This window comes from Xyrauchen texanus, chromosome 47, assembly GCF_025860055.1.
Source record: "Xyrauchen texanus isolate HMW12.3.18 chromosome 47, RBS_HiC_50CHRs, whole genome shotgun sequence".
NCBI classification, from domain to species: domain Eukaryota; kingdom Metazoa; phylum Chordata; class Actinopteri; order Cypriniformes; family Catostomidae; genus Xyrauchen; species Xyrauchen texanus.
The window spans coordinates 24,057,651-24,076,933 of NC_068322.1; the positions used below are offsets into that span (position 1 = coordinate 24,057,651).

At 38.0% G+C, this 19,283-nt stretch overlaps 1 protein-coding gene across 3 annotated transcripts in view; it reads left to right on the forward strand.

Annotated features, from left to right (window-relative positions):
- Nucleotides 1-19,283, forward strand: part of tbc1d22a (TBC1 domain family, member 22a) — a 180,446-nt gene that overhangs the window by 86,453 nt on the left and 74,710 nt on the right. For all 3 annotated transcript variants that reach the window (XM_052120295.1, XM_052120297.1, XM_052120296.1), the window contains one exon: nucleotides 12,915-12,990. In XM_052120295.1, coding sequence (XP_051976255.1) covers nucleotides 12,915-12,990 — 76 coding nt within the window. The remainder of the gene's footprint in view (nucleotides 1-12,914; nucleotides 12,991-19,283) is intronic.

A 19,283-nucleotide genomic window follows, 5' to 3' on the forward strand; every position in this document is an offset into this window, starting at 1 on the left:
AGAAATTATACCATTTGCGACCATTTTGCACCTTGCAGCTCTTGGGGCTTGGTGTCAAATGCAGCAATGGAATGTGTGAAATTGGTTAAAGAATGAAGAAAAGGAACTTGTTAATCATTCATCTACTGAAGAGAAGCAAATATCGTTGTATTTCCCACTAGTGGTCATTAGGACATTTTAATGCATTGGATGCATTGCATAGGCAATAAATACTGAAGGTAAATGGTCTATGATGCATTAACCAGAGAGCAGGCCTGTAGGAAAATGGTCTGTTTTATTATCTCACTCTCATCTGTTATTCCCCCAACCAGGTCACCCCCCTTCCCACCATCCTCGAAAGTGCTTAAACAGCCAGGACAAATTAATTGCCAGTGAAGCTTGCGATTTGCTGATAATCTAAAAAATATTTGCACGCGATTGTGGAGAACACTGTAGCAAATGGGGCCTGAGGCCTTAACAGTTTGTTTTGGCCAACTGGTCCCTTGCTCTGTTTGAACAGTTTTATTGACAGGAAGAGCGAATCTGCGGATTGCATTGACACATCCTTAGATAATTGCCTGCCAGTGTATTCTTCCACCTATTGATTAAACTTTGATCCTTAATGCTTATGCCTAGTCAAGATCCAGCCTCCAACACATGATCCGCAATCCTTAAAATGCTTACAGTAGATGGGAGACTTCTTGCAAGTAATGCATCTCAATGCAAGTAATGAATTGGTCCGTGTGCCCCAGGGATTGTAATGCAATCCAGATGAAGCGGTTTCCTCTTTCATCCTGATCAGCTGGGAGCCTCTCTGAGCAAAGTGTCCGAGTTGTCCATCAGACCTGCATTTAGAGCCAAGCCACACTACAGCATACCAGCCAGACCACAGCTACTTATACCTTCAGATCAGTGCTCATGAGTCACTCATGCGGGAATTCTCTAAGAGTGAATTGCATATGCTGATCTTGGTTTATTTGCATGCATTATCTGCAAAATGTATGCTGCAGTTCTCAATCTTTTGGGTCAGTTCTGAATATTAGGTGCTAGGACTACCATGATCTGCCATACTTTACTGGGACTGTACCGCATCACTGGACTACTGCATACCAGACACCTGAATCGGCTTTGTAAATTGCTGAAAGCACGCTAAACTGTTTAGAAACTGTGGTAACACTGGCTTCACTTCACTGTATGTTTCATTGTAGATTCAAAAGTAGACTATATCATAAGAATAATTGGTTTGGGAATCTGACTACACTAGTTGTGCTGTATATTTTGCTTATTTGAGTCATTCATTCATAAACTGGTTGTGCTGTGTTTCATGCTGTAGATTCAAAAGAATTGGCTCATAAGAAGCCTTTGTTCGGGAATCAAACTACACTGGTCATGCTGAATGTTTTGCGCTGAAGATTCAAAAGAATCAGCTAATTTGAGTAATTTGTTCATGAATCGTCTACACTGGTTGTGTTGTGTTTTTCACTGTAGATTCAAAAGAATCGCCTCAATGGAGTGATTTGTTTGGGAATCTCACTACATTGGTTGCACTTTATGTTTTGCATTGTAGATTCAAAAGAACTGGCTCATTGGAGTCATTCATTCATGAATCGGATGTGTATTTTGCACTGTAGATTCAGCAGAGAGGCAGTACTGCCGCTGAATTGTGTTGCATAGTATCGCAAAGTATATTACTGCATTTTAGTACAGTGTTCTGTCTACATGGGCGGAAAAATGCACATTTGAGAAGCATTAACGGAACCAAAAGTCATGCAAATCATTCATTTGAGGTATAAAATAAATTGAACCAGTTCCGAAAAAGAACCGTTTTTTTTCCAGGTTCCCTTCCCTAATAATAATTAGGGATTTACAGGAGTTTGGAGATGGGGTTACCCTAAGGCTTACCCTAACCCTAAGCCTAATTCACAGATAAGGGAAGCAATTCAATGAAATCAAGTTTTTGCAATGAAATATCACATGGATTTTTTTTTTATTTGATTTTTTTTATTTGCCCTTTAGACGTATCTCCTTCCATCTCCCTCAATATTTTTCCCTCTTTTCTCTCTCCGTGAAGAACACAGTGTTTGGCCAATGTGTAATTTTACCCAAATCCCCCTGGGTTGAGATGCCTCTGTGCACAGTCAGGCAATTTTCTGAACTGTTGTTTAAGCAAGAGGGGGGCTATTGTCTTGAATTTTGGCTCATCACATGAGGGATAATGTGACTCGGAGCAGATACAGCCACTGAATGCAAAGATCTTTTTTTTTTTTTCCATACGTGTATCAGTGTTGCACGAGGGCTTCAGCAGGGGCCGCTCTTTGTTTAGGGGCCTTGTGTTATTCTCCTGTCCCCGTGCCAATTATATTCAATCAGCCACTCTTGGGGAAGTGGCAGCAGTAAAAGCTTGAGTTTTCTGCTTGGCTGCTGCTCTCTCCTGTCCGTCTTTTACTGACAGCCGTATGCCTCCGTCACAGATCACTGAGCCCTTCAGTCAGATGTCTGATAGAGCAGCCTGTCGCTCATATCCTTCCTGCCACATAACCTCCCTCATTAATGCTCCTCTAAGCACACACACACACACACACACACACACACAATAGGACTAACCCATTGAACCACATCTTTAACAGGCAGATCCATCAGCCCTTGGCCACAATAACATGAGTATGCTGACGTATTATACAAATGCACTCTCTCTCAAGTCTCTTTTGGTTCATCAAGATAACATGAAGGTCTTCTTATTGATATGCCAAGTAATGAATAGATGAGAGATAAAGAACTTCAAGAAATAGTTCTCCTCAAGTATGAAAATGTTTTTACTCACTTCTGTATACTTTTTCATACAACACAAAAGGAGTAAACGATCTTAACATATGAGGACAGTTTGAATGAAAAACACAACAAAAGTAGTCTATGTAATGCTTTAATGTGCTGTTACTTTGCGATAACTTTGTTGAACAGGCCAATATTTAACTCAATATGTACTGATTCTCTTCCTCTCTGCCAAAGCTCTGTAATCTCGTTCACATCTAAATTTGCTTGGCATTGGGTATCGTATGTATTGTATCCAGTATTGGGTGTTATCTGATTACAAAGCAATTAGTTACTGTAATTGAATTACTTTTATGTCAAAAAGTAGAGGAATGCACTACATTTTAAATTATGTGTAGTCAGATTACAGTTACTTGCATTCAATCAAGGTAATTACTTTAAAGTACATTACTTTGGTTACACATTATACTAATATTAGTCATCATTTTTATTTGTATAGTGCTTTTAACAACACACATAGTTTCAAAGCAGCTTTATAGAAAATCAGGCTTTAACAGAAAATTGTAGAACAGAAAGTTCCCCTCTGGCTAAACAGCATGAATGTAATGCCAATATTACTTATGTATAGTGCAAGTCATGGTTTAAAATGATTAAACTATTAAGTGTTAAGGGACAGTGTTTAAAAAAAAAAAAAATTTTATGAACTTTTAGATTAATGACTAATGTTTGAAGTCCATCCTGGATTAACTTCAGAAGTTCACATAGATGCAATTGTCCTTTGTAAATTGACTGATGAAGGGTTTTGTTGGCAATTAATTGATAGTCTATGCATTCCATTTTAACAGCGTAGTCCATCATTTGACCATGGTCTGCATAGCAGTTCATGTGGCCGGTCATTTCAGTGAGGTTCAGGCAATGGCACATGTAGTATGGTTGGAGTTGGCATCAATTCATCCTCCGTGGAGTCCATCTTAGTAGACTGAAGTGATATCTGGCTGGCACAGGCTGCAGTTAGTCATCACTCGGCGACACGTGGATGTGGGAGTCGGACATCAGGCAAGACCAGAGCTTGATCCAGCAGGCTCTGGTAACCATGGGACATGTATCCCGTGTTTGTGCGAGGGAAACAAATATAATAATGTTGATGTAGATTCCATTCCGTTTATAGCAGAGTTATAGAATATGAGAAATATTTCTGGTTCTGTCAGACCTATCATTGAGAGATAAATGAGGTGTATGCCTGGCTGAATGTTACTTGGGATTACACATAAATTGTGTATGCAATACATTTAAATTATGAATGTATAAGCCTGTTTTCATTTCTGCCACAGCTGAAGGATATGTGTAAATCAAGGGGGAAATATAGACATTTGTTTTGAATTCATAAACCTTTTAGAAAGTAATTTAAAGCAAAGTGATTTTTGATGAATTAATCAATAAAGTAATCAAATTATTGGTGGCCAGCACTGTATAGGTTCAAAATTCACATACATCTGCATAAAATAAATCCATTTGACTTTTTAATCCATATATTCAGAAGAGATATATGACCCACACTTGTTATATTGCTTCTGAAGACATGGATTTAACCACTGGAGTCGTAGGTATTACTTTTATGCCTCCTTTATGACCTTCAGAGATCTGGCCACCATTCACTTGCATTCAATGGACCAATAGAGCTGAGATATTCTTCTAAAAATCTTTGTTTGTGTATTGCAGAAGAAATAAAGTCCTTACAATGCAACTGAATGGTGATCAGTTGCATTGTAATAATCACATAAGGGATACATAGAAGTAATCCATATGACTCAAGTGGTTAAATTCATATCTTCAGAAGCGATATAATAGGTTTGGGTGAGGAAAAGATTCAAATTTCAGTCTTTCTTAAGTCTTTATTTTCACTTTCACATCTGAAAGTGAAAGTGGAGATTTGGAGTAAAAAAATGACTGAAATATTGTTCGCTTACACCTGCTTCTGAAGATATGGATTTAAACTCTGGAGTCGTGTGGATTGTTTCCTTTATGTGAATTTGGGAGCTGCAAAGTTCTGGCCACCATTCTCTTGCATTTTAAGTCAAACAGATATTTTAATAAAAATCTTTGATTGTGTTCTGCAGAAGAACAAAAGTCATGCACATCTGGGATGGTAAATTATGAGAGGATTTCCATTTTTGGGTAAACTATTTCTTTAAGACTGATCGAAGGGGAAGGAAGAGTGTATGATCAAGAAAAGAAAAAAAAGAGTTAACCAGGGAAGCAGTATACACAGACGTTATGCAAGTCGTTGACTTTGAGATGTTCTGAAGATAAGCTCATGATCTTGGATGTTCATTCTCTGCGTCGCTGGGTTATTTCTGATCCAGCTTTGCCTGGAAGAGCAGGAGCAATTGAGAGAGGAAAAGAGAGCTGCTTAGACTAATGGAAAGGCATCAGCAGACAGAGAGAGCATAAAATACCTCTCTTCTCCATGAATAACATGGACCTGAGGTATTATTATGTGCTTGGGTTATGAGAGATTGTCATCACAGCTCCAGACTCTTCAGCGGGCTTGTTGTTTGCATCAAGCATAAATTTCCAGCCACTTCTCATCAAATGACTGGCCTTCGTCCTTTCAGATTGTCACCTGCTCTATCACAGAGAAGTTGACATCCTCTTCTACTGATCCAAGATCACTCGTTTTTGTTTTTCTTTCATTCTTTTTCATACAGCAGAGAAATCAGACCCTTTGTAGCAAGTGTCAAAGGAAGATTAGTGATCTACTGAAGGTGAGTGATGGACAGTTTGCAGAGTATTAAGTCCACCCAAAAAGCTTTAGTTGGGAAGCTCCAATCACTTTACCGGATCAAAGGAGGAGCAAGTAAAAAGGGATGCCACAAAGCTTAAATGTGCTCCTGCGCCAAAGCTTCGGAAAAATCCCTGGAAAAGAGAATGCGGTTGTAAAGAGAGTGTCGCGAAATTGTGCCAAAGATAAATTTAACACCTGTGTGTATCTTCAGAGCCCTTTCTGTCACATCATGTTATAGAGGTGTAAGTCAAACCCTTCCTTGTCCTCCTTTTCGAGATGGCAGGATCTTTTCAGCTTGATTGAGGGCCAGTTAATGATATTGCTGTGGATACCCGATTGTTTACAGCTCCCAGGGTTCTGAGTGTTAGAGCACCTGCACTTCATTAAGGCACGGGTGCTTTAATAATGCAGATGTAATTACGGAGGTCTCTGGGCTGGCTTAATGCATGTTTAAGACTGACCCACTCTTTCTGTCTCAGAAGTAATTGCATTGCATCCATGTGCCGCCTGAACATGACGTACAAGGTTCGAGAACAAGAAGCATTTAGCTCGTTTAGCTCCTTCCATCCAATGGATTTCTTATCAGAAGTTGTCTCCAGGGCAATTTCGCAGAGTAAAGCAGCAGAGAAACGACATTTAACTGATAGTCCCTTTCGCCCTGTACCCCATTGGAGTGTTGTTGGAGTCAGTTTTGCCTGTTAGCATACACTTAAGGCCCGACACACTGACAACAAAGTGCTTCTTCGTTCAGAGCCAAAAAGAAATTTGAAGCAGCTGAGCAGCGACATTCTTTGCGCGAACATTCAGACACTGGCCACACTGCTGGAGGAGGATTTAGAAGTACATTTAAATATGAGGACGCTCAAGACTACATGCACAGCATCAACTAATATGACATTAAAATGTGTTCTCAATAACTTCATGCTTCATTCTATGAGTAGAATTTACACAATATTAGTATAAGAACTTGTTTTAACTACTCGATGATTAGTAAAAGTAATAAATGTGCTGTAGATAATGTGTAATTTGTAATGTTTACATTTTTCATTCATGGTACTAATGCACATAGTACTCTATGGGGCCATATAATTTTGGATGACACTGATAGTACTGCAAAGTTGGATGTATAAAAGGGTGTTGATGGGTGGAATTCAAACAAAAGAATGATGATGAGAGAGGCAGATCTTACTTTGAGCAGATGTGTGGATGACTTTCGGTTGCAGACGACACATGAGTGAAGCAGCATGTCAACAACAGAGTGAAAGGGCATTTGAGTAGATGTGATTCCTGAAAAAAAAAACTTGGCAGGTTCTTAAAGTCTGTATGTGAACAGTCATACAAATGTAGGTAAGTTTGAACCAGCTCTCTAATAACTCTGCCCACCATTGTGTTCATGTTGACTGATCGTTGGACAAAGACAAAGGTACAAGATTGTCTACTTATCGTTGTTAATGAAGGGAATAAATCTATTGTGAATGATGGAAAAGAATGAAAAAAGATGGGAGTATATTAAACTATTCCTTAAGGATGTTCATTATAAGTATAGAAATAATATATTTATGTTCATTGCAAAATATTCATACATATATAGTAGTAGTTGGAGAGTGTAGGTACACCGACTCAATTGCGCCATTCACGGTGTGTCATAAAAGTGGGCGGTCACTGCTGAGCTTGCTTATTGTGGTTTGCCCCAACTATTCTGATTGGTGTGTCTTTCTCAAAGTTAATGGGTAGTGTAGTTCTTCACCAGTAATTCCAATATTTAAAATGTTCAGACTGATTACTAAACAGAAGCATATACCATCGAGTAACAACCCTAGAGCTCATGGTAGGTCTCTCTTTAAAGGTTTACAAGTTATCATTAAAAATCATGATTAGGATTTTGCACTCTTCGTGACTGTTGTATGAATGAAAGCCCCAACTCACGGTTTACAGACGTAATCACCTATTTGTTTACCATAAAACATGCATGTGTCTTTCCTAATTTGAGTAGCTATGAGCTGTACTTGCATCACTGAAAATAGCTGCCCATAAATGTTATGAATATGATTTGACTGACATGCCATATCTTTCAAGCTCCAAAAAGGGCAGACCCCCCCACACACACACACCAAAAGAACCATTAAAAATGGCAATTACAACAAAAAGTGCTATGCTGTTAAGACTTCTGAAGCCACATGATAGCTTTGCATAAGGACTAGACTGAAAAATATGTTTTGGTTCACTTATAATTTCATTTGCATTTGCATTCGCATCTGCAATATAAAGTTATACTGTGATGTTGCATGACGTTTGACGTCATTGACACAAAATGACATTTACGTGTGTCAAAACTTGGTATGGTAATTGTTAGAAATTTTACGGTTCTGATTCCGATTCCTCTTAATGATTCCAGTTCCTTTATGGCTCCATTAACCATTATTTTAAACGTTTGAGGAAAAAGATTAATTTGGAAATAAGAAATGCAATTCTAATTGGATTTACTGGCTCTCAGCAGTCCTATAACCTGTTGTTATATATTTTACCAGAACATATTCTTGCAAAATGTGTTCAAGACTTTTAATTAATATATTTTAATTCAAAGCTCAATATGTAGCTATCTATAACTATATCAATTATAATCATACGAACAACCAAATTACTGATTTAAGTTTCAAGCCTTAAGTACACATAACATAGTAACAGTTCTTTTTGAGTTGGACATGACCAAATTATTTACCTAAATGACACTTCAGAAAGTTTTCCATTCACTAAAAACAACCGTTGATAAGCGTCATCTTTTTGTGTATCGGACAACACTTGAAGCTGAGACTAGGCTACACTGGTCGTGTTTCATCGCACTATAGATGAAAAAGAACTGGCTCATAAGAGTCATTAATTTGGCACTTGCACTAAAGTGTTATCGCTGTTTGTTTCACATTGCTAATTCAGCAGCGTTGTTGCAGTGCCACTGAATGGTAGTGCTGGAAACGCTCTCAGTATTGAGTATTTGCACAGTTTCCCGTCCACATCGGATATTTGCTTACTGAATCGATAGTCATTAAACCACGTGGTTACGGTACTCTGTTCCCAACCCTTGTTGAAACATTTTGGAGAAGAAACTTAATTAAACTGGTAATTGAACTAGTCCCTAAACTAGTCCAGCTGTAGTCCCTTTTTTATTTTAATCCATTGGTTTGTTATGACTGAGGCAGTTTAGTCTGATAGCATACACTGTAGGTAGTAGGCGATGAAAGCCAAGATCTTTGTTTCACCTATTAGATGCCCTACTAAAGTCCGCTCCGATCTGACCTGATTGTGACTGCAGCTGGAGTCTTGACTCTCGCCCCTTTCCCCACAGCACGAATGCTTTGCCCTAACTCTCTCCTGCAGAGATAGATTAGCCCGGTATGTAGCGTTAATGTTCACTGAGCCACGAGCATCCTCCAGGGTCAGTGCTCCAACTGAAGATTAGGTGCAGACCTGTGAAAGTAGGCCAAGCACGGACTCGGCCGCCGACGCCCCATCTGTGCTGCCTCTTTGAAAGTCCTGTTTTCAGGTCACACCGAAGAAGAGAAGGATGGTTTTAATGGGTAGGATCCAGCTATTCATGTATTCATCTAAGGCACCTCTGGAGAGCCGAGGCTGCACATCTGAGCCTGAAGGACAGCCGGAATTGTTTATCGGTTAATGACTTCTCTCCCCTCGTGGGTGTTTGCTGCCTCAGCTGCTCCCAGGCTACATTAAAGCATCCTGAATCTCTGAAGCTTCATCAAAGATGGAGCCACAGTCCTGTTTGCACACTAACATGCAATATCTGTCTGTATGCCTTTGCAAGTTACTGACTGATTAAGAATATGCTTCTTTTTGTTTTCCGTCCAAAAGACATGCACTTATTGGGGCTATTGAGACGCAGAGGCGATATTTGGCGAGCAATTAGGTAATTGTCCAAAGTGTATAATTACCTCTTCCACAATCATTATCTCTTGACAAATTTGGGTCCCTCAAAGAGCCACTTAGTTCATCCAGTGAAAATTGATTGGGGAAATTGTCCTTAAAGCCATTGAGATAATACTAATATCAGTGCAATTTGATGCACGGGACAAGACTTGATGCCTGTTTAAAGTAAGTAGTCAGTTACAGATTGGTTGGCCAGTAAATGCACTTTAAGCTTCAAGTGTTCTCATGAAGGTGTTCCCATTAAGTATGATATAACTCAGATCACTTGATAAGGTGTCACCATTAGTGTCACTCAAACTGTCCTCTCTCTATTTGTCCAATGAAGCCATTCCCATGCACATAATGGCGGTCATTTCAATATTAAATGCAGCTTCTATCCAGCCATGCATTTCAGTAAATGAGAAGACTACCCAAAAAATCTGCTAAATGTGTTTGGCAATTGTTTGTACTTGCTGTACTTTGTCCTACACACGTTTAAATGTCCTTTCCAAGGATTAACTTGCCCCTTCACACAGTGCAACTTCTCACAGAGTTCAGTTTTGGAGGCTGTTTTCACAGCGGGTGTCTTTGGACCTGTTTACGGATGAATATCCCTCCCACGTATAATGTGTACTTGTACACTCAGTCTGTTCTTGCTTTGTTTGTGTACCTCCTTCACTTCCTCGCTCTTATAGCTTTGAATGATGAGTCTTCAGCGTCTCTTGAACAGATTCACACCTGACAATCGCCGTGTAGAAAACCACCCAATTTATCATCCCTAACCCACTGCTTGCTTTATGCTGGCTCTCGACGACTCAACCTGTGCTCGGTTTCTGAAGACTGTATTGCTTTTTCCAACGGTAATGCAAAGGGAGCCCTCCTGAGGCTTAGGGATAGATGGAGGTGGGTTGGGGTCTTTTAAGTAGCTGTCTGATCAAGAAAGGACCTTAAATGTAGGCTGAAATGAATGTGGTAATTAAGCTGCACTATGGGCCACAGGACCTTGATGAATACGATCACTTAATTATAGGGATCACTATTCCCAGCATGCAGTATAGCACTGCCAGCACAAGATTTTCTTCCCAGTGTGAATGGGCGCTGATGTGTGTGCTTTTGTGTACATGGTCATACATGTGGGCTGTATTTGTGTTATTCTATTTATCTCTACATTGTCTCTACTGTGTTCTCTTCTCCTCCTCCTCTGACCAGTTACTATGTAATCAATACTTAATTGTTGTATTAGAAATATATTGTATATGTTGCATCTGTAAAAACTTTTAGAAATGCTACAATAAATCTTTGTCAGTTCACAACAGGTGTAACCTATCCCTCACAAAAGTAATATTGTAGTGACTTTGCTGGGCACTAAATAACATTGTGAACTAGAACTCATAACTAGTAATATTGTCATAGAACTCATAAAAAGTAAAATTGTCTTTAATTCACTCAAAACAACTGTTGTCAAACCCTTAACATGTAACATTGCGGGGAATTCGAATCCATATCTATTATCAATGCAAAGTCTTAAGTAGAATTGTCAAACAGACTCGTAATGAGTAACATTGCAGTTTGGAATAATGGACAGATTTTGCTGTTTTAGAAGGAAATTGGTAATTTAATTCACCAAAGTGGCATTCAACTGATCCCAAAGTATAGTCAGAACATTACTGATGTTAAAAACAGCACATCACTATTTGAAAAAGTCATTTTTGATCAAATCTAGACAGACCCCATTTCCAGCAACCATCGCTCCAACACCTTATTCTTGAGTAATCATGCTAAATTAATCATTTGGTACTAGAAAAGCACTTGCCATTATTTCAAACAAAGTTGAAAGATATTTGGTTGGTTAAATGAAGCTTAACATTGTCTTTGTGTTTGTTTTGAGTTGTCAGAGTATGCAATAGACTGCCATGTCTTAAGATCAATATTAGGTCAAAAATGGCACAAAAGAAACGGCTTTCTCTAGAAACTCATCAGTCAATCATTGTTTTGAGGAATGAAGGTTATATAATGCATGAAATTGCCATAAAACTGAAGACTTTTATTCAAATTTTTATTATTATTAATTTCTTGACAATAAATTGTGATCAGTTGAATGCCTTTTTTGTTGAGTAAAAGTACCATTTAAATGCAAATCTGTACATTATTCCAAACTTTTGGTGGCCAGTGTAGGTACTTATATAGTCAATACAATACAGTGTTGAAATCAACAAAAAAACTGCTCCGTAACATAACAGGGGATATAAGCATTATTAACATGCAGTATATAACATTAAACATACACACAGAAGACAGACAACCGCAAAGTGAATTGTGGGGTCAGTATTGAAGAAAAAAAGGAATGCAAAGTAGAGGAGAGTTAAATATATGTATAATATATACAGTAATATAAAATTATGTAACTACATTATAACCTGTTTTTAGGTATTTCACATAATGTAGTACTATGCAGTAGTTTGTAATGCAAATCCAGATAATTACATCATGATAGTCACTATTTAATATAGAATTATCATACACACACACACACACACACACACACACACACACACACACACATATGTATGTATACATGTATATACACAGTAAAACTGAACTTGTAACGAGTAACTTTGTCATGAACTTGAACTCGTAATGTGTAACTATGTGATGAACTAAATCTCATAACAAGTAATATTGTTGTAAATTCACTCGTAACAATATTTATTATAAACCCGTAATGTAACAGTGGCGTGTACTCCAATTCTTAACCAGTCACATTTCTGTAAATTAGTCCGAAACTCAGACTCATAATGGGAAACACTGTCATTACATCAAACATTGTCATACTGAACTCATAATGGGTGATGTCAAACTGAACTTGTTACAACATCTGAGAGTAATATTGTTTACTCAGTAACATTGTTTAACGTTGCCGTTAACTCATATTCATAATGAGTTACCTTGTAAACTCAAACTTGTAAAATGACATTGTCATACTGATCTTGTAACGAGTAAAGCGATCATAACGAGTAACGTTGTTAACTTAAACGCAATGTGTGACGCTGTTGTTAACTCATAACTAGAGGTAGACCGAAATATCAGTTTTACTGATTAATCTGTGCGAAATTAGATAATTTAATTCGAAATAAGAGTCCCCTGTGTGTTGCAGACTTGTTTATACTTAAAAATTCAGCATAATGCACCAAATCTTGTTTGAACAATAAAATGCATCTGGGATTTTATTTATTTAGGACTCTTTGTCTGTGCCTGCCATAGTTTTTTGACATTCTATAAATCAGTTTGAAAATCTATCGACTAATTAATCGGTTATCAGCCTTTCCCATCACATTAGTTATCAGTATCGACAAAATCCACTATTGGTCAACCTCTACTCAGAGCAATTGAAAATATCAGAAACTTCTGTAAAAAATGTAATACGCCTTTTTTTTTATTTATCTTTCTCTCTTTTTTCATCAAGGACAACTACACCTTTGCCCAGCCGGGGATCCAGAGGAAAGTAAAAGCATTGGAGGAGCTGGTCAGCCGGATTGATGGTGCGTACCCTCTTTGAAGCACCTTTCCTCTGCACTCTTCTTTCTTCTGCATGTCCCTCTCTCTCTCTCTCTCTCTCTCTCTCTCTCTCTCTCTCTCTCTCTCTTTCTCGCTATCACTATATCTGTCTATCCCCTTCAGCCGCAGTGTCAGCCCCAATCAGCACACCAGTGCTTTGGCCTTTAGTGGAGAGCGCTCGCCGCTGTGGCCAGGAAAGCAAAAGGCAGCGGAGCATAAGCCACTCTCATTACTTTCTATTAGGTGGCTGTAATCAGAATTCAGTACCCATTTATCTGAGACAGGAGACCCCCGCCTCTACTCCTGCACGAGGCCTCTATCTCCTCCGCCTGCATTAGACCCAATGATTGCTTTAATGTTTGAGAGAAAGACTGCAGTCAGGGCATATTGTTGACTTTTTACCCCACTCTCTTTGCGTCTGTGTGGGAGATAGAGAAGAGAGACTTTGTGTTATGTTTCATCAGTTTTAAGGCTATAAATAGTGCTGCCTGTTCTCACTTCCACTTTTGTTTTGATTGCCTTTTCGCTTCAGTATTTGTTGCTCCAACAAATGCTTTTTGGTCTCTTCTACTTTGATTATTCAATTATTTATGGTTTTCTTCAGAGAGAAAAGAGGCTGAAAAGTAGCATGATCACAACATGATCACCACAGTAATCATTTTTCTCTTCTACGAAAAAAAAAGAAGTTCTTATTTTTTTTACTATTAAAGCAGCGCAACCTTTAGGCAAACTTAGCTGTCTTTCTCCAACAAAAAATGGGTATCACCCTGAAACCTGCTAAAACTAGATTATCTAGTTTGTATAAGGCAAAGTTTTTTTTTTTAAACGAGTAACATTCTAAACAAGTTACACTATTCAAGAAACAACTCATAACAATAACATTATGAAAATGTATAACAATAACATTGCGTCAACTCAAACTCGTTATGAGTAGCACTGCTGTAAACCTTTAACCGGTTACATTGTCAAAAACTCAAATTGTAACGTAACATTGTTATAAACTCATAAAAAGTAGCATTGTCATAAACATTCAACCAGTAACATTGTCAAAATGCGACCCCTAATGGAAGCAGCCGAAAGAAGAATATGTAACAACGTATTATGTCTGTCTACATCCAAAACAAGGTGCTAATGCCCTGAAATCTGCTAATGCTAGGTGTTCTTCTAGTTTGCATCAGCCATAGCTGTTTTGATCCAGCCAACGGGATCATTTTGTCGAGATGAGCGCATTAACATTGGTTTAATGAGCTCGGTGAACGAGCATTATCAGTTGAAGTCTTTGTACTCAGGCTTGTTCTTGAGTAACCTTCACATTGTCAGGCTCCAGAGCATTCGGCTGTCACATTTATTGTGTTTAGCCACTCTTGATTACAGATAATGTCTTCTATTAGACATTCAAATGGGATTTGGAAATGCCATGCAAGGAACCCAATGAAAGGGAACAATTGATATTTGAGATGCATGCATACTACGCCTGCCTTTTCTCATTTTTTTATTCTTCCACAGTTTGCAGCTGAGCAACAACGACTGCTTTAAGAGTAATGATGAAGGGCACAGTTAGTGTGCTTGACAGGTGTGTGTGTGTCGTCAGTGTTTTGTGCTAGGGTAGATTACTGCTGGAAAGTTATTATTGGAGCCATGCCCTACCTGTTCACCTGATACCAGTGCATTTTCATAACACTGCCAAGACTAATATGCTATTGAACACACTTCTTCATTTTAAAGTTAAATATTAACTGATCTTTCAATTAAGGAAACCTGGATTCTAGTTGTTCAGGTTCAAGAGAGGTAAGCTGTTAGAACATTGACAAAGAAAATGGATGATGATTGAACATTGAACATTCAGCAAATGCATGGATTGTTTTGACAGTATGGATTCTGATAAAGGACCATCGGCTGGCATAAACTAACCATTTTGCAATAACTGTCCCTTTTTTGTTACTTGTTGTTTTACTAGTCAGTCACAAGTCCTTTCACGTGCACATAAGTGGTTCTCTGCTAGAATAAGGAACAGTAGCAAGGAACACGAGACTCATGCTATTAAAAGTCTGGCTTGCAACATTTTACGGCCTAAAAATTACATTGTGTAGTAAAAAATTAAATATGGACAAAATGTGATCGAAAACAGGATTGATTTAATTTTTAGTTTTGTGTTAAAGCAATGAAGTAAAGGTTGAATATTGTGTAACAGGGTTAAAAATAGAGTAAGACTTGATCTTTATTCCCAAACTACAAATCGTTATCAAGTGTTTTTTTTCCCCTTTACTCAACCCTTTTATTCTTGAATGAGTTACAGGGTTGAAAGTAACAGAGTTGAGGGTTCGTCATATAATTTACAAACATAAAATTTGGCTAGATAGTGTCTATGCTAATGCCATGTGGACATTCTACAGATTCACATAACATTTATTTATTTCTAATTAATAAATCATTTTCATCTATAATATTTTAACCTATTTTATTTATTTATTTATTTTATTTTACATGTTTGTTGTCATGAAGGACATTTACCGTACTTCTAAAATAATTGGGGTTTAAATTTTTCCAATGCAACTGTAATGTCAGTGAGATGCAAATGGCATGGCAATCGTGAAATCACACAAAACATATAATTACTTTTGTTTTATATGCAAACATTACCAAGAATGGTTTCAAAATAAGCTAACTATAACAAACTATGCATTTTATTTTATACATTTTGTACAAGATGAAAAATATGCATTAATAACAATGGTGAAAACGGTTTAAAAATAACAGTAAAAACATTTGAAATTGCTTGCATAGAAACCAATGCTGATGGCACTAGGGTAATGCACACACATCTAAACTCAGAGTCTACATAAAAGGCTGTCACATTTGTATCATTTCACATGTTTTTATTCATACACATACTGGTCTGATAAGCTTCCAAAATTCTTGTACCGCTTCGCATTTTCTTTGCACCATAAATAGCAGATCTTTGTCCATTGGTAGACATGACTCCAATCAGAACTGAATACCGATAGTGTAATTTAATAAAAATCTAAATATTTCAAAGATTTCCACAAATGACTGCACACTTGGCTAAAAAAGATGCCATGATTTCGCCTTTTCTGATCCAACAACTCGGCTACACACATCCACAGCGCCCACCAGTGGACTCAATTGTAACTGCAAGATTTGGTGAAAGATTCAGAAGGAAAGTATTGTATTATTCAGTGTTGCTCGTGGCAGGCAGATGACCAAAGAAAATCAATTTGCTATATTTGAGTAGTATTTTTTTACATTCAGCTAGCTGGTGCAGATCAATTACTCCATTAGTCGATTACTCGTGCTCATCCCTAATGCGCACCAGGCTTGATGCTGTTAAAGGTCTGTGACATTAAATAGTTGAAAGAGGAAAGACATCATCCAATGTCAATAAATGAAAAGGCCAAATCATTCGTTTGATTGCTAAACATTAAAACTAGAGCCAATGGAAGAGCTATCAAATTTTTCTAATTTAAAGATTGAAATAGTGATCAAAAGTCACCATTTTACTGTAATTGCCAATTTTTTGGTTACTTGACAAATGCTGGAAAAGAAATTAGCTTTTTGGGTCTGAAGTTTAGATGCCAAACACCTCGTCTACATTTCCCATTACTCCTTCATTTTAGTTAATCTACTCTGATCAAACCTAATTTGATCGAGTCAATTGGGTGGGGATTTCTTGTCCACATCAGATAATCACTTGTCTCGATTCAGTCCTGTGGGTCAGCATACTGTGTTCAACGCATAAATCATTTTGATTGACTCGGTAGGACTACACGTAAATAGCAATAGTATGTTTTAATACTTGCCACCTGGGCCAGCAAGGACAACATGCCAAGAAAACAGGGTCACACATGTTAGTTACTTGCTGCTTTTCGAGGGGAGCTAAGAGAAATTTTGCCAAAAAAAGGAATGAACACTGCTTCATGATTTTGGAAGACTCAAAATTTGTTCGCAAATCAGACATCACTGTTGGAAGTTAATGGGACAAGGTCAAAGTGCACTTATCTCTGCAACTGTTGCTCCCCCTTCCTTGTCCACCCAACATCTGTATTTCTGTCTGGGTTGTGCTCTCCATGTATAATGGGACATGCCAGTGAGGGAGGGTGTAATTGCTGGAGTTGGATTTCTGCCATACTCATCTTCATCTGGCCGCCTGGATTACTGTCCCATTATTTCCAAATTTCCCCCTTGTAAGGACGCCACATGTACATATGATTTACATCATATTCTCTGCTGTAATAAAGTTGGGGATGTAAATCAATCAAGTGAACCATTTTTGCACTCATCTTTTCGCTGATACACTGAGGCCCATTGCATGCTTGGCCACTCTCAGTTGCCAAATAGAAGATAATGTATGCTATCCTTTGGTGTCCGATTAATTGTTTTTAAAGCATTAGAAACACAAATGCCATGTTTTTTATTCATTTAAATATATTTTTATGATAACTAATAGATACAGTTGAAGTCAGAAGTTTGCATATACTTAGGTTGTAGTCATTAAAACTATTTTTTTTAACCACTCCACAGATTTCATATTAGCAAACTATAGTTAATTTGAAAATGTCCAACAATTATTTACAGACAGATTGTTTCACTTTGAATAGACTACATCACAATTCCAGTTGGTCAGAAGTTTACATACACTAAATTAACTGTGCCTTTAAGCAGCTTGGAAAATTCCAGAAAATGATTCCAAATTAAACTTCTAATAGGCTAATTGGAGTCAATTGGAGGTGTACCTGTGGATGTATTTTAAGGCCTACTTTCAAACTCAGTGCCTCTTTGCTTGACATCATGGGAAAATCTAAAGAAATCAGCCAAGACCTCAGAAATCAAATTGTGGACCTCCACAAGTCTGGTTCATCATTGGGAGTAATTTCCAAAGGCCTAAAGGTACCACGTTCATTTGTACAAACAATATTATGCAAGCATAAACACCATGGGACCATGCATCCTTGATACAACTCAGGAAGGAGACTAGAGATGAATGTAGTTTGGTGTGAAAAGTGCAAATCAATCCCAGAACAACAGCAAATAACCTTGTGAAGATGCTGGAGGAAACAGGGAGTCAAGTATCTATATCCACAGTAAAAGGAGTCCTGTATTGACATTCCGCAAGGAAGAAGCCACTGCTGCAAAAAGGCCATTAAAAAAACAAACTACAGTTTGCAAGTGCAAATGGGACAAAGATCTTACTTTTTGGAGACATTTCTCTGGTCTGATGAAACTAAAATTTAACTTTTTGGCCATTATGACCATTATGTTGGGAGGAAAAAAAGGTAAAGCTTGCAAGCCGAAGAACACCGTCCCATCCATGAAGCATGGAGTTGGCAGCATCATGTTGTGGGGGGCAGGAGGGACTGGTGCACTTCACAAAATAGATGGCATCATGCGGAAGGAAAATTAGGTGGATATATCGAAGCAACATCTTAAGACATTAGCCATGAAGTTCAAGCTCGGTCGCAAATGGGTCTGCCAAATGGACAATGACCCCAAGCATACCTCAAGTTGTGGCAAAATGTCTTAAGGACAACAAACTCAAGGTATTGGAGTGGCCATCACAAAGCCCTGGCCTCAATCCAATATAACATATGCTACCAAATACTAATGTGTATGTAAACTTCTTACCCACTGGGAATGTGATGAAAGAACTATAAGCTGAAATAATAATTCTCTCTATTATTATACTGACATTTCACATTCTTTTTTCAGATTAACAATTTTATATTGATTCGCATAAATGAACATAGAAAAACAAAACATATATACACAGAATCAACATTAACCCCCACTATTACCCTTCCCCCTCCCAATCCCCAATGCCACCCTGGCCCCAACAACATCCCAGTGGTTGTAAATGATATAGACACACACAAAATAAAAAATATAATAATAATCACTCATCCATAAATGACATAGTCCAGCCCCATTTCTCCACGAACAAGCTATACTTCCCCATTCTTCTAAATGACCCCTCTTCAAAAGCCACAACCCTTTCCATCTCTGAACACCAATCCTGAAAAGAGGGTGCTCCAGCCGACCTCCCGCACCTTAAATTTATCTGCCTGGTGAACATGAAACTGGTTAAGACCCAACTCTTTATGTGTCTATTTTCAATATCGATGACCACCCCAACACCCAAAATACAGAGTCTGGGGCAAAATGATACCAAAGTGCCTTATACATTGCACACCAAACTCTGAACCTTCATCCAAATCTCCTGGATCTTAACACTCTCAAAAGACATGGGTTATGTCTTCATCCT